The sequence below is a fragment of the Theropithecus gelada genome, chromosome 1 (genome assembly GCF_003255815.1).
Source record: "Theropithecus gelada isolate Dixy chromosome 1, Tgel_1.0, whole genome shotgun sequence".
NCBI lineage: Eukaryota > Metazoa > Chordata > Mammalia > Primates > Cercopithecidae > Theropithecus > Theropithecus gelada.
Window position 1 is genome coordinate 54,321,356 of NC_037668.1, and position 14,555 is coordinate 54,335,910.

General features: G+C 51.7%; 2 protein-coding genes across 3 annotated transcripts in view; both read right to left on the reverse strand.

Annotated features, from left to right (window-relative positions):
* Positions 1 to 3,049, reverse strand: part of GPN2 (GPN-loop GTPase 2) — an 11,510-nt gene extending 8,461 nt beyond the window's left edge. The window contains exons 1-2 of the mRNA XM_025383424.1: positions 2,254 to 3,049; positions 1,533 to 1,689 (exon numbers count right to left, since the gene is read on the reverse strand). Coding sequence (XP_025239209.1) covers positions 1,533 to 1,689; positions 2,254 to 2,664 — 568 coding nt within the window. The 5' untranslated portion in view covers positions 2,665 to 3,049. The remainder of the gene's footprint in view (positions 1 to 1,532; positions 1,690 to 2,253) is intronic.
* GPATCH3 (G-patch domain containing 3) lies at positions 3,049 to 14,555 on the reverse strand. 2 transcript variants are annotated; one of them, XM_025383412.1, is made up of 7 exons: positions 14,069 to 14,555; positions 11,362 to 11,786; positions 7,412 to 7,586; positions 6,556 to 6,615; positions 5,845 to 5,966; positions 5,603 to 5,730; positions 3,049 to 3,788 (listed from the first exon to the last, which is right to left on the reverse strand). In XM_025383412.1, the coding sequence occupies exons 1-7, from the start codon at positions 14,517 to 14,519 to the stop codon at positions 3,572 to 3,574; spliced, it is 1,578 nt and encodes a 525-aa protein (XP_025239197.1). In that variant the 5' UTR covers positions 14,520 to 14,555; the 3' UTR covers positions 3,049 to 3,571. The 2 variants fall into 2 exon arrangements, with proteins under 2 accessions (XP_025239197.1, XP_025239191.1); XM_025383406.1 differs by having other exon boundaries at positions 6,556 to 6,618.

The window sequence follows — 14,555 nt, forward strand, 5'->3', positions numbered from 1 at the left end:
ATTTTTTTTTTTTTTTTTTTGAGACAGAGTCTTGCACTGCAGCCCAGGCTAGAGTGCAGTGGCGCAATCTCGGCTCACTGCAAGCTCCGCCTCCCGGGTTCACGCCATTCTCCTATCTCAGCCTCCCGAGTAGCTGGGACTACAGGCGCCCGCCACCACGTCTGGCTAATTTTTTGTATTTTTAGTAGAGACGGGGTTTCACCGTGTTAGCCAGGATGGTCTCGATCTCCTGACCTCGTGATCCTCCCGCCTTGGCCTCCCAAAGTGCTGGGATTACAGGCGTTAGCCACCGCGCCCGGCCTGTTATTTTTAGTAGAGACGGGGTTTCACCATGTTAGCCAGGATGGTCTCAATCTCCTGACCTCGTGATCTGCCTGCCTCAGCCTCCCAAAGTGCTGGGATTACAGGTGTGAGCCTCCATGCCTGGCCTAATTTTTTTCTTTCTTTTCTTTTTTTTTTTTGAGATGGAGCTTCACTCTTGTTGCCCAGGCTGGAGTACAATGGCGTGATCTTGGCTCACTACAACCTCCGCCTCCCAGGTTCAAGCGATTCTCCTGCCTCAGCTTCCCGAGTAGCTGGGATTACAGGCATGCGCCACCATGCCTGGCTACTTTTTTGTATTTTTAGTAGAGATGGGGTTTCTCCATGTTGGTCAAGCTGGTCTCGAACTCCTGACCTCTGGTGATCTGCCACCTTGGCCTCCCAAAGTGCTGGGATTACAGACGTGAGCCACCACGCCCGGTCGAGAGTACTAATTTGTCAAGAAAAAAAAACTGGCCACTGGGACTCTAGCCAACTCCCCTCATACCAGCCCGCTTCAATCTTCCCTATTTTGTCCCTGGCCTCCCACCCCTTCTCTGTCTCTCTGCCATGTGAGAATATATTCTGTCCTCACAGAAGGAGGCTGTCTAGGAGCCAGGAAGCAGGCTCTCACCACACACCAGATCTGCTTGTATCTTGATCTTGGACTTACCAGCCTCCAGAACTGTGAGAAATAAATATTTATTGGCTAAGCCATCTGGTCTATGGTATTTTTGTGATGGCAGCACAAACTGACTAAGACAAGGCCTTTATCCCTACTGGTGCCTCTGCATAGAGCAGTCCTCCCTTGGCTGGCTCCTTCTCACCATTCACGTCTCAGCTCAGATGCCACTGCCTCAGAGCAGAAGTGAGAAACTGAGGTCCAGAGAGATGAACTGACTTACCCAGATCACACGGTGATTCAGTGGCAGAGCCAGAATTTAAACTCATGCCTGTTTTACTCCACTCACCTCACTCCCAAATATTCACTGTCGTATCACTTTAATTCCTTTGTAATACCTAACACCATCTGTAGCTCTCTCGTCTCCAAAATCTACACAACGGTATCTAGCACAGAGTGGCACAAAATAAATTGGCAGGAGTCAGAACCTGCCTGTGGCTACTATCAGCAGACCACACAAGTCACCAGAGGCAGCTACCTTCAGCTGAGATGTCTGCTTCATTCTAGCCCAGCTGCTGCCCTGCTCTTCACCTGGAACAGAAGCTCTTACCCAGCTTCCCATAATGCTCAATGAGGTCCATCTTGGAAAGGAGGTTGATGTGGGGCAGCTCCACGTGCAGCATGGTAGCCAGGGAGGTACACAGTACTGAAATGAACTTGGCAGGGTCTGTGCAGTAGTGAGAATCCACCAGGTGGACGGCAGTCAGCTGGGAGGGAAGAGACAGGGTCAGAGTGGCCTGGAGAAACAGGAATCAGCATTCTCTCATGATAATGAGGGCTTGAGGACAGAGCGGAAGCTTTCCCCATTAGTCTCCTTCTGCCTCTGTTTCTTTCTAATAACTACCCTCGTTTCCTTCTCCCAGGAAATAGGAGGCTTTTTTTTTCCTTACAAGATGTCTTGCACTGAGCCTCCCAGTGGGGAAGGGGTTTAAATCCCATGGCATCTGACTCCACTCTTTCATTTACTTTTGCCCACCAATTTACAACAATCTCCATGCCACTTTCTACATTAACCCCTTCCATACTTCTGAAATCGCCAAGTTGGCTACTAACACCCATTTTACACGTGAGTAAACTGAGGTTCAGACTGATGAACTGACTTATCAACACCACACAGCGAGTCAGTAGCAGAACCAGATTTTGAACTCATGCCTGTTTTACTCCAAAGCAACTCAGCCCCTACCTCCCTGTGTGACATGGGGGTGTGGCGTCTGTCCTCCCTGTCTCAGTTACTCCATCCGCAAAATGATCCTCCCCGCCCTGAGACTCACCCTGAGGTCCCACTGCGCCATTTGGGAGAAGATGCTGCGCAGGGCGCCGTGATGCGTGCAGAGCTCCACCTGTCCTGGGCAGTCGAAGAGGAAGTAGTGGCCGCGGAGGGGGTCCAGCTTGGCACGCAGCCAGTCCAGGTTGGCTTCCAGGTACTCCATGCAGTAGAGCAGTCCGCCGTTGGGACCCAGGCGCAGCGCGTCCATCACGTCGCCCAGCCCCACCAGTTCCCCTACGTCCACGGCACACTCGTACGGCAGCCCCTCGTTGGCCGGGTCCAGGTTCACTACGGCCACGCGCCGGCCCAGCGCGCGCAGGAACTCACTCATGCCCAGACAGTACGTGGTCTTCCCTGAGCCCGGAGGGCCGATCACCGCCTGCCCGAAGGCCGTGGTCGGAGCGGCCCCCGCCATGGGCGGCCCACGGCTCGGAGCAGGTCAGCTCAGAGGGAAAACGGGGCGAGCAGCCGCGCCGGAGACGAGACTGAGGGCGAGGGACCCAGGACGTATACCTCGTTGGCGGCCAGCGTCACTCGCCTCAGGCGGAACAGCGGGGACAGCGTCGCCAACGGGCTGGTACTAACTAGACTAACTTGACTTCCGGACAGCGTCGGAAGCCGCGGGCCAAGGAGAGGAAGTCCCGCCCTCAGGGCGGGGACGCAGCTCGACGCCGAGGGGAGGGCAGCGCAGCCGCGTTTTTCTCGCGGGGAATGGGTCGAATGTGGGGTCTTTGCGGGAAACTCTCTCTCGGAATTTCCCTGACCTTCCTTCAGACTCGAATTAGAAAAGAAAGGGAGCTCCAGTAGTAAACGTCTTTATTCTTCCGTGACGTCGCACACCCAAGCCACTTCCCGCGGACTCTCTGCTGCAGTCCCACCTAGTGAGGCGGTGAAGGGCCCGCCCAAGGCCGGCTCTTCCAAGCTCACAAATCCTCTCCTCGTCCAGGTCCCTTTCCCCCCCTTTCTGGCCTTCGTCGGGACACCTTCAGAGTCCCCAAGGAAGGCTGTGCTGATAGCCTCACTCAATCCAGCTTTTCAAGATTCTGCAGGAGGCAAAGGGCAAGCCCAGAGACTAGGGTTAGAGACCAAAGACAATCGGTCGTTACCCCTGATATCCAAGGGGAGGGGACGGGAGGGGGCTTTTTGTAAAAATGCCCGAGGTAGAGAACCGGCAGGCAGGCAGGCTCAGAGCAAAGCACCCTGAACCAGCCACGAAGACTGCTGCTCCCAGACTCCTTTCTGCTTCAGTGGTAGATGAGGCCGGGGCAGAGGGTTCTCATCATGTAGCTATGAGATTCTGACCAATGAAGCCCCCAACCTGGTCAATCAGGCAATGAGGGGCTGTCTGAAGCACAACTGGAACCCCTCACAAAGGCCATGTCTGTCCGAAACTTCATGCTGGTGGGTGGCTGGCGGCGGAGCAGTGACTCCGTCTGGTCCTGGGGTAGAGGCTCATCATAGATGGTGGAGATGAGCCCCAGGCCATTTCTACGGGGCCTCTTCAGTTGCCCAAATGGCTGCAGCTTCTCTCCATGGTACCTGGATAAAAACGGGCTCTCAGTGAGAAGGGTGCTCTCAAATTCCAGTTAAAGGGGTTGGGAGAGGACGGGGAAGTAGCTACTACGTCTGGTTTGTCCAAAGACAGAGGCTTTAAATATGGGTCTTTGGGCCGGGCGCGGTGGCTCAAGCCTGTAATCCCAGCACTTTGGGAGGCCGAGACGGGCGGATCGCGAGGTCAAGAGATCGAGACCATCCTGGCTAACATGGTGAAACCCCGTCTCTACTAAAAAATACAAAAAAAACTAGCCGGGCGAGGTGGCGGGCGCCTGTAGTCCCAGCTACTCGGGAGGCTGAGGCAGGAGAATGGCGTGAACCCGGGAGGCGGAGCTTGCAGTGAGCTGAGATCCGGCCACTGCACTCCAGCCCAGGCGACAGAGCGAGACTCCGTCTCAAAAAAAAAAAAATAAATAAATAAATATGGGTCTTTGCTCTCCAGCCCTCTTATCTATCCATTGACAGTGCCAGTAAGAAGGGACCTCAGATAAAATTTTCATTCTGTCACCACAGACTTCCTAATAGTAACCATCAAGTCCAAACTCCTCCAACAAAGGGTATGAATGATCTTGTTAAGCCTTAGGGCTCAGTCTTTAAAATTAAAAAAAAAAAAAAAAAAAAGCTTTATTTATTTTTTTTTGAGACGGGGTCTCACTGTCACCCAGGCTGGATTGTAATGGCGTGATCTCAGCTCACTGCAACCTCCACCTCCTGGGTTCAAGTGATTCTTCTGCCCCCAGAGTAGCTGGGACTACAGGCACATGCCACTATGCCCAGCTAATTTTTTTTTTTTTTTTTTTTTTGAGACGGAGTCTCGCTCTGTCGCCCAGGCTGGAGTGCAGTGGCCGGATCTCAACTCACTGCAAGCTCCGCCTCCCGGGTTTACGCCATTCTCCTGCCTCAGCCTCCCGAGTAACTGGGACTACAGGCGCCCGCCACCTCGCCCGGCTAGTTTTTTGTATTTTTTTTAGTAGAGACGGGGTTTCACTGTGTTAGCCAGGATGGTCTCGATCTCCTGACCTCATGATCTGCCCATCTCGGCCTCCCAAAGTGCTGGGGATTACAGGCTTGAGCCACCGCACCTGGCCTTTTTTTGTTTGTTTGAGTCAGAGTCTTCCTCTGTTGCCCAGGCTAGAGTGCAGTGGTGTGATCTCGGCTCACTGCAACCTCCACCTCCTGGGTTCAAGCGACTCTCCTGCCTCAGCCTCCCGAGTAGCTGGGATTACAGGTGCCCACTACCGTGCCCAGCTACTTTTTTGTAGTTTTAGTAGAGACAGGATTTCACCATCTTGACCAGGCTGGTCTCAAACTCCTGACCTCGTGATCCACCCACCTCAGCATCCCAAAGTGCTGGGATTACAGGCATGAGCCACCACGCCCGGCTAATTTTTGTATTTTTAGTAGAGACGGGGTTTCACCATGTTGGCCAGGCTGCTCTCCAACTCCTGACCTCAAATGATCCGCCCACCTCAGCCTCCCCAAAGTGTTGTGATTACAGGTGTGAGCCACCACGCCCGGGCTTTTTTTTTTTTTTTTTTTTTAATAGAGACAGTCTCACATGTTGCCCAGGCTGGTTTCAAACTGGGCTCAAGGAATCCTACTACTTCAGCCTCCCAAAGTGTTAGGATTACAGGCTTGAGCCACCGCACCTGGCCCAGATTCACTTTTTCCTCTTAACTCTGTTTTGAAGTTCATCCTGCAAGAGTACTCAGCACCCATGCCAAAACCAGTGGGAAGAGGGAAACCAGGGCATAGCTGAAAGGCTTGGGCCCCCAGGGAAATCCCTCAGCCACACTTACCCCAATCCACGCTTGCATCTGGGATGTTGGCCATCACCATCCAGGGCCTCAGGCACCCCTGAACACCTGCTGCCCAGGCCCTGGCCCTCAGCCCAGCCCTGCCGCTCCATCACCTTCCGCCCAATGCCCTGCAAAGTGAAGGGATAAGATTCAAGAAATCGGGCTCCTGCTGGGAGCAGGCGGAATGGGGATGGAAGAAGGAAAAGAGAGGGGTCCATGGGAGGGGCACAGTGCTCACTCACCTTGGTGTGGCGCTCAAAGGTGCCCACCTGGCGTTCGATCACAGAGCCATCTTCCTGCCCATCTCGGAGTCTCTGTTCCAGACGCATTTGGACAGAGTCTCGGGCATCCTTGTCTCCACCATCTGAGGAACCAGAGCTCAGTTTATGGAAGCGTCCCTCTCAAAGAAGGGGGAAGAATCAGGTTTCTAGGACCCCCTCATAAGATTGACTTATTCATTTTAATGGTGTTCTGTATCTCTCTCATTAGACTGGGAGCTCCCCAAGAGTAGGAACCATGGTTCTCCCCAATCATACAGATGAGAAGATTGTGGTACAGAAAAGTAACAGAGTCAACAAATGACAGAGAGAGGATTAGAACCCAGGTCTTCTCCCCTCCCCCACTTGGCTATTTCCCCCACCCAGGTCCTTTTCTCTTCTAAAATCTAAACTTTACTAGAGCCTGAGTTCCTGACCAGCCACCTACCAGGGCCTGACCATCAGACCCAGAGCCCCTGAGGGCTATCTGTCCCTCGTCCTCCTCCAAGAAAGGAAGGCTCTGTCCAAAACTAGCACTTAATGTACACAACCAAAGATGTTTTAAGAGGAACCCTCTCAGTGGGCTACCCCAAGGGAATGGTTCCCTGTCTCAGCCTTTGCTAGCTCTGGCAAAGTGTCACTGCAAGGCCAGGGCACCCGTTTCACCTCCCAGTATTGATATTCCTTGCCCAGTACCTCTGTCATAGTACACGCTCATGTCCACATCCCAGTCATCGGCTGTCTGTTCATCAAAATCTGCTGGGATAGAAAAGCATCCAACAGAGTGCAATAAGGACTCTCAGTTCTATTAAGAGGTAAACCTAGAGTTGTTTGGCTTTTTTGTTTTGTTTTGTTTTTTTGAGATGGAGTCTCGTTCTGTCGCCAGGCTGGACTGCAGTGGCGTGATCTTGGCTCACTGCAATCTCTGCCTCCCGGGTTCAAGCAATTCTCCTGCCTCAGCCTCCCAAGAAGCTGGGACTACAGGTGCGTGCTACCACACCCAGCTAATTTTTTTATTTTTTGTAGAGACAGGGTTTCACCATGTTGGCCAGGATGGTCTCAATCTTTTGACCTCGTGATCTGCCCACCTCAGCCTCTCAAAGTGCTGGGATTACAGGCATGAGCCACCGTGCCCGGCGGGGCATTTGTTTATTTTAGAGAAGGTCTCACTCTGTCCCCCAGGCTGGAGTAAAGTAGTGGGTTCATAGCTCACTGCAACCTTGAACTCCTGGGCTCAAGTGATCCTCCTGCCTCAGTCTCTTGAGTAGTTCGGACTATAGGCATGAGCCACTGCACCCAGTTTGTTTGTATTTTAAGATCCTTCCTCTGGGAGGGTTATTCAGAATTTGCAGGGGGCGGGGGGACATTTTCTCTCCATCTCACTGATCCCCACTCTTAAAAAGGATGATTGGTCTCTCATATACAATAAAGGTCAGCCTGTTCCCTAGCCTTTTGTTTGGGCTCACCACTAGGGAATCTACCGTGCAGAACAGGGAACCCCAAGAGAATGCAGCAGGGGTCACCCCTGCCTTTGCCTGGGTACCAGCATTACCTCCTTCTTCCTCCTGCCAGAACTGGGCATCGGTATAAAACACCAGGCCAGAGCCACCCTTTTCCCACTTGAGCTCAATCTCCTCCTCAAAGAGCTGTTCAGTGGTCCGCTCCTGCCCGGTCACGTCCTCATGCAGCGCTTCATGCCGTTCCCATTCCTCACCCCGGTCATCGTCCTAAAAGGCAGGGAGAAGTGATCTGCCTGAGCTTCCTGACCTCATGCCCAGAGGGAGGGAAGCGCAGGGCACAGGAGGCATGTGTGGCAAGCCTCAGCCCCATTCCTTCGAATTTCTCCAAGAAGCAGCACATATTTGCCCCCCGACCAACACATGTCTCTAGCCCCTGATAATTCTCAACATAGTTTGCTCCTGTCCCCACAAGCCTCACTCAGCTCTGTGCTTTTGGCCATGTCTTTCCCTGCCTGAAATACCCACTTTCCTCTCCCACACCCTTCTCTTCTCCACTTGGTTAAATCCTCCTCGTCCCTCAAGTCCTACAGCCTACATGAAGCCCCCCGAACTTAGGCCCACAGCTCTCCCACCAGTCTCTGAACTCTCAATGCTAATCAGTACACACTGGTTAGGCCTTTTTATGTGACATCACAAAGAAAGAATGGACAAGAACGCTTATTGTCTCTGGTGTGTCAGGCCCTTCCCATAGCTTAGCTCCTTTAATCATCACAACAACCCTGTGAGATAAGTACCATTATTCCCATTCTACAGATGACAAAACCTAGGTTCGGGGGAGTAAAAAGTTATTTGTTCGAAAGAGTACACTGAGGGAGCAGCAGAGCCAGTGATGCAAACCCAGGTGGCCACATCCAGTTGCAGTATCTCCAGATGCTGGTTCTTTCTTTTCAGGGAGATTTTAGGCTCTTTGAGGGCAGGAAATGGGTCTTAGAATGCCTTCGGAATCCTACACTAGCCCTTGGCTTGACTGGATTTGTGGAATGACAGAATGATTCCTGGCTTGAAATCCTGCAGGCCTTCAAGTGCTGAAGAAAAGTCAGGATGGGGCCAGATGCAGTGGCTCACGCCTGTAATCCCAGCACTTTGGGAGGCCAAGGTGGGAGGATCCCTTGAGCTCTGGGGTTCAAGACCAGTTTAGGCAACAAGACAAAACCCTATCTCTACAAAAAATACAAAAATTAGCCAAGTGTGGTGATGTGTGAGTGTAGTCCTAGCTACTGGGGAAGCTGAGGTGAGAGGATGGCTTGAGCCCAGGGAGTTGGAGGCTGCAGAGAGCCGAGATTGCACCACTGCACTCCAGCCAGGGCAACAGAACCACAGCCTGCTTCACAAAAAAAAAAAAAAAAAAAAAAAGGAAGGAAGGGGAGAGAAGAGGGGAGGGAGGGGAAGTCAGAATGGTACCACACTAAGGATGTGGTCCGGATATCTTAGCAATTTTGGCTGGGAGCTTTTTTGTTTGTTTTTTTGAGACGGAGTCTCGCTCTGTCACCCAGGCTGGAGTGCAGTGGCCAGATCTCAGCTCACTGCAAGCTCCGCCTCCTGGGTCTACACCATTCTCCTGCCTCAGCCTCTCGAGTAGCTGGGACTATAGGCGCCGGTCACCTCGCCCGGCTAGTTTTTTGTATTTTTTAGTAGAGACGGGGTTTCACCGTGTTAGCCAGGATGGTCTCGATCTCCTAACCTTGTGATCCGCCCGTCTCGGCCTCCCAAAGTGCTGGGATTATAGGCGTGAGCCACCACACCCAGCTGGCCGGAAGCTTTGAAACATGGGTGAATTACTTTTTACCCAGGGTACACATTTTTAAAAAAGTTTTCCCAACAAATCACACCTTACTGAATTTTTTTTTTTTTTTTTTTTTTTTTCCTGAGACGGAGTCTTGCTCTGTCGCCCAGGCTGGGGTGCAGTGGCCGGATCTCAGCTCACTGCAAGCTCCGACTCCCGGCTTTATGCCATTCTCCTGCCTCAGCCTCCTGAGTAGCTGGGACTACAGGCGCCCGCCACCTCGCCCGGCTAGTTTTTTGTATTTTTTAGTAGAGGCGGGGTTTCACCGTGTTAGCCAGGATAGTCTCGATCTCCTGACCTCGTGATCCGCCTGTCCCGGCCTCCCAAAGTGCTGGGATTACGGGCTTGAGCCACCACGCCCGGCCCACCTTCCTGATTTTATGGATGTGCAACCAAGTCTGGGGAAAGGAACCAAAGAAATGTCTATGTCACTAATGAAGTGAAAGTGGAGGCTACTGTTCAATCTGCTGCCTCGAGGTCCGAAAATAGAGACGACTGCTCAGCCACATCATGACAGCATGCAGAGGTTAAGGAAGAAGCAAGAACTGGGCTCACATCCTAGCTTGACCTCTATTTCCTGAGATGATCTTAGACAAGTCACTGCACATGTCTTAGCACATTTTCATCGCTGAAAATGAATTCGCCTTATCTGGTCTTTCACATGGAAATTTTTTTTTTTTCTCAGCTCACTGCAACCCCCACCTCCCGGGTTCAAATGATTCCATGCCCAGCTGGAAATAATTTTTAAAAGAGAAAAAATGGGCTGGGCGCGGTGGCTCAAGCCTGTAATCCCAGCACTTTGGGATCACGAGGTCAGGAGATCGAGACCATCCTGGCTAACACGGTGAAACCCCGTCTCTACTAAAAATACAAAAAACTAACCGGGCAAGGTGGCGGGCGCCTGTAGTCCCAGCTACTCAGGAGACTGAGGCAGGAGAATGGCGTGAACCCGTGAGGTGGAGCTTGCAGTGAGCTGAGATCCGGCCACTGCACTCCAGCCTGGGCGACAGAGCGAGACTCCGTCTCAAAAAAAAAAAGAGAAAAAATGGGCCTGGCACGGTGGGTCATGCCTGTAATCCCAGCACTTTGGGAGGCCAAGGCAGGCGGGTCACGAGGTCAGGAGATCGAGACTCTCCTGGTTAACATGGTGAAACCCCGTCTCTACTAAAAATACAAAAACAAAAACTAGCCGGGCTTGGTGGCACAAGCCTGTAGTCCCAGCTTACTCGGGAGGCTGAGGCAGGAGAATCACTTAAACCCCAGAAGGTGGAGGTTGCAGTGAGCCGAGATCACACCACTTCACTCCAGCCTGGGTGACACAGCGAGACTCGGTCTCAAAACAAAGAAAAAATGAATAAAAAGGAACCATCCTGGCTGGGTGCGGTGGCTCACACCTATAATCCCAGCACTTTGGGAGGCTGAGGCAGGCAGATCACGAGGTCAGGAGATCGAGACCATCCTGGCTGACATGGTGAAACCCTGTCTCTACTAAAAATACAAAAAATTAGCCAGGCGTGGTGGCGGGCACCTGTCGTCCCAGCTACTCGGGAGGCTGAGGCAGGAGAATGGCGTGAACCCAGGAGGCGGAGCTTGCAGTGAGCTGAGATCGCACCACTGCACTCCAGCCTGGACAACAGAGTGAGGTTCCGTCTAAAAAAAAAAAAAAAAAAAAAGGAACCACCCTTATATATCCCTTCCAAGGGAATGAAAAATAAGACCCACTTACAAATATTCTGGTAAAAGCTCTGGACCATCTCCCTAGAGAAATACAGAAACACACATGCAAATGTAGTTTTACATTCCTTCTCAGACTCCTTGGAACCCTCCTGAGGACCCCAGGTTAAGAACCCTTGTAACAGGCCAGGCGCAGTGGCTCACGCCTGTAATCCCAACACTTTGGGAGGCCGAGGTGGGTGGATCACAAGGTCAGGAGATTGAGACCATCCTGGCTAACATGGTGAAACTCCGTCTCTACTAAAAATATAAAAAAAATTAGCCGGCCGTGGTGGTGGGTGCCTATAGTCCCAGTTACTCGGGAGGCTGAGGCAGGAGAATGGCTTGAACCCAGGAGGCGGAGCTTGCCGTGAGCAGAGACTGCACCATGACCGCACCCTTGTAACGGACAATTGAAAAGTGGTATTATTAATGCCTCTGGCCTCTTTCAGCTGCCAGCAGAACAGGGTAGCACACTGTACTCACGTCATCTGAGTGAGACTCTTCTTCCTCTTCCTTCCTTGCTTCTTCCTCAGGCTCTCCACAGGGGCTGGCTGGTATATCTGCCAGGCAGGTTCCCTGGGGTATTTCCTCACCCTCTGCTGTATACACAAGCTCTTCCTGCTCCACAGTCTCTGCGTCCTCATACTCAAAAGGCACATTGCCGTAGCGCCGGGAGGAACCTGTCTTGGGGAACTGGAGCTGCAGCTGGGTGATGATCCGAGGGGGTAGGCGGCAGGCCCGGATCAACTCCAAAAAGACCCGCAGGGGAGTCCCCACATTCCCATTGGGCATCAGCACCGGTGGGTTCAGCTCTGGCAGCTGCTTCAGGTCAGCCAGGGTGAAGGCTTCATTCTCAGCCTTCCGACTCTGCATTTCCTTCCGGGTCTTGAAGGGAAAGGAGCCTAAACCTTGGGAAGGAGGGAGAATAGATCTTGAAACCCAGAAGCCTCCAGCAACACTTGAGCCAGGAATTGGCCAATGTTTAAATCTATTAGCCTTTCCCTAGTAAACAGACTTAGACAAAATAAAAATAAATAAATACAGGCTGACACAGTGGCTCACGCTTGTGATCCCAGCACTTTGGGAGGCTGAGGCAGGAGGATTGCCTGAACTCAGGAGTTCAAGACCAGCCTGGGCAACATGGTGAGACCCTTATCTCTACAAAAAATAAAAAAGTTAGCTGGGAGTGGTGGTGCACCCTGTGATCCCAGCTCCTTGGGAGGCTGAGGCAGGAGGACTGCTTGAGCCTGGGAAGTGAGGCTGTAGTGAGCCGAGACTGCACCACTGCACTCCATCTCGGGTGACAGAGTACCCTGTCTCAAAAATAAATAAATAATAAAATAAATCCATTAGCCTAATGCTGTTCCTCCCTCTCAAACTTCTCCAGGCCTTTTCATCTCTCCCCAAGCAGAACTACAAAACTACCTAGTAGTTTCATGTCATTTCTCATCACCTTGGCTGGGCATACAAGTTTCTTCCAGCTCTCGCTCCTGAAGCCTTTTTTCTGTTTCTCTTTTTTTTTTTTTTTTAGACAGATTCTCACTGTGTCACCCAGACTGGAGTATGCAGTTGTGCAATCTCAGCTCACTGCAACCTCCGTCTCCCGGGTTCAAGTGATTCTCGTGTTTCAGCCTCCCGAGTAGCTGGGATTACAGGCATGTGCCACCATGCCTGGCTGATTTTTGTATTTCTAGTACAGACAGGGTTATGCCATGTTGCCCAGGCTGGTCCTGGCCTCAAGCAATCCACCCATCTGATGACCTTTTGATTCTCAACTGTCACCAACTCCCACCTCCTGCATGTCTTCATACCATGTGCTTCAGCCACACCAAACAATTTTTCTCCTAATTTCTTTTTTTCCTCCTTCTTCTTTTTTTTTTTTTTTTTTTTTTTGAGATGGGGTCTCGTTCTGTCACTCAGGCTGGAGTACAGTGGCACAATCTTGACTCACTGCAACCTCCATTTCCTGGGCTCAAGCGATCCCCCCACCTCAACCTCGCAAGTAGTTGGGACTACAGGCATGCGCCACCACAACTGGTTAATTTGTATTTTTGGTAGAGATGGAGTTTCACCATGTTGCCCAGGCTGGTATTGAACTCCTGAGCTCAAGGGATCCGCCTACGCACCTCCCAAAGTGCTGGGATTACAGGCACCAGCCACTGCAACCCGGCCCACAATGAACAATTTAGCATGCCCTGAAAGTTTCACAGACTTTCAAATCTGTGTCTTTGCAAATGCCATTTACCTTGAAACCCAGAAACACCATTCTCTCCTATTAACTCCTATTTATTTTTCAAGACCCAGATGGAAAGTCACATTTCATGATAAGTCTAGGAAGTCAGTTTCTCCCTTCTCTGTCATCTCACAGCACTTAGTGATAAACAGTATAGGCTCTGGAACAGACGCCTAGGTTTGTTGTAGCCCTGACACTAACTAACTCTGTAACCTCAGGCGAGTCACATAACTTCGCTTCCCTCAGTTTCTTCACCTATAAAATGGGAGAAACAATAGCTCCTATCTCATAGGACTGTTGTGAGGGGTAAGAAAACAAAAGGCTTAGAACAGTGCCTACTAAATACACAGAGTGCTCAGCGAATGCTAACAATTAGAATGACATCTCTGTGGCAATTACCTTTTTCCAAATCTCTTCCTTTGTGGATTCTGAGCACACACTATGTGCAACTGTTCTCTGCATACCCAGCTAGTCACACTAGGTCTAGCAAGAGAAGCATCTGTTGAATGTGTGAACTGGAGGGCTCTGACACTGTCCTGTTTCCCCATCAGACTGATTTCCTATAAAAGTGGGAGCTGTCCAGAGAAAAGATTGTCTCTTCATTTGCATCTTACTGAAAGGACTGGGTAGGAAGCACAGAGAGAGAGCAGGAGAGAAAGACAGTAAGAAGGTTAGAGACTGGATTTCCTTTTTTCCTTCTGTGTTAGTGCAAAATCAACCCCTTGGATAGAGAAAGGGTCTCAGAAGAGACCTAACAAAATGAAAGCTCTTCCGAATAAGCCTCTCCGGTTTATTTTTCTCCATGCATTGAACTATCTCCCTGCAAGTTGAGCCTGAAGCTGTCTAGAATATGACCTAAACTCCTAGAGTCCTAACCAGACTGACTTATCCTCACCACTCTTCTGACAAGGTGCCTCTGTTCCAGGCCCGTAGGCCCAGTCTACTACTCACTCTTACCTGATGCCTCCGTAGGTAGCCGAAGTCTGCGGATGAGACAGCGACCCGGTAGCCAGGTCCCGTGAGAATCCAGCCACCGGCGGCCCGAGTACATGCGAAGAAGCCTCTGAGCTTGAGCCAACCCCCTTACCGAGATGACGCAGCAGCAGGTGCGGGTCTGGATCGGAGCAGAGTCTCGAGTGGAGAGAGGCCGGACATCGGTGGCCGAAGTCTGGGCGAGAAGCTGGCTCCCAGCGGCTGGGTCCGTAGGAGTTAGGGCAGAGTTAGGAGCGGCCTGCGGAGGGGCCCGCTCAGGCCGATGCCGGTAGTGGAAACAGAGGAAGCCACCGCCGCGGTCTTCTCGGAACTGGCTAAAGTAGCTCCGTAAATGGGCCGAGCGCAACACAGAGGGGATACCGCTCACTACCAGGTAAACTGTCGCTTCCTCCTCCGCCTCGCCGGGCACCGCCATGTTGGATTGTCACATGATCTGCTGGAACCAAGTCTC

Bases quoted from the DNA above. Each gene is read 5' to 3' on its own strand.
- GPATCH3 (XM_025383406.1), bottom strand. From the start codon at position 14,519: ATGGCGGTGCCCGGCGAGGCGGAGGAGGAAGCGACAGTTTACCTGGTA. The intron at 5,967-6,555 runs GTACTGGGCAAG...CTGGTTCCTCAG, and splicing joins GAGCGTGTACTATGACAGAG to ATGGTGGAGACAAGGATGCC. The intron at 5,731-5,844 runs GTGAGTGAGCAC...TTCACTTTGCAG, and splicing joins CCTTTGAGCGCCACACCAAG to GGCATTGGGCGGAAGGTGAT.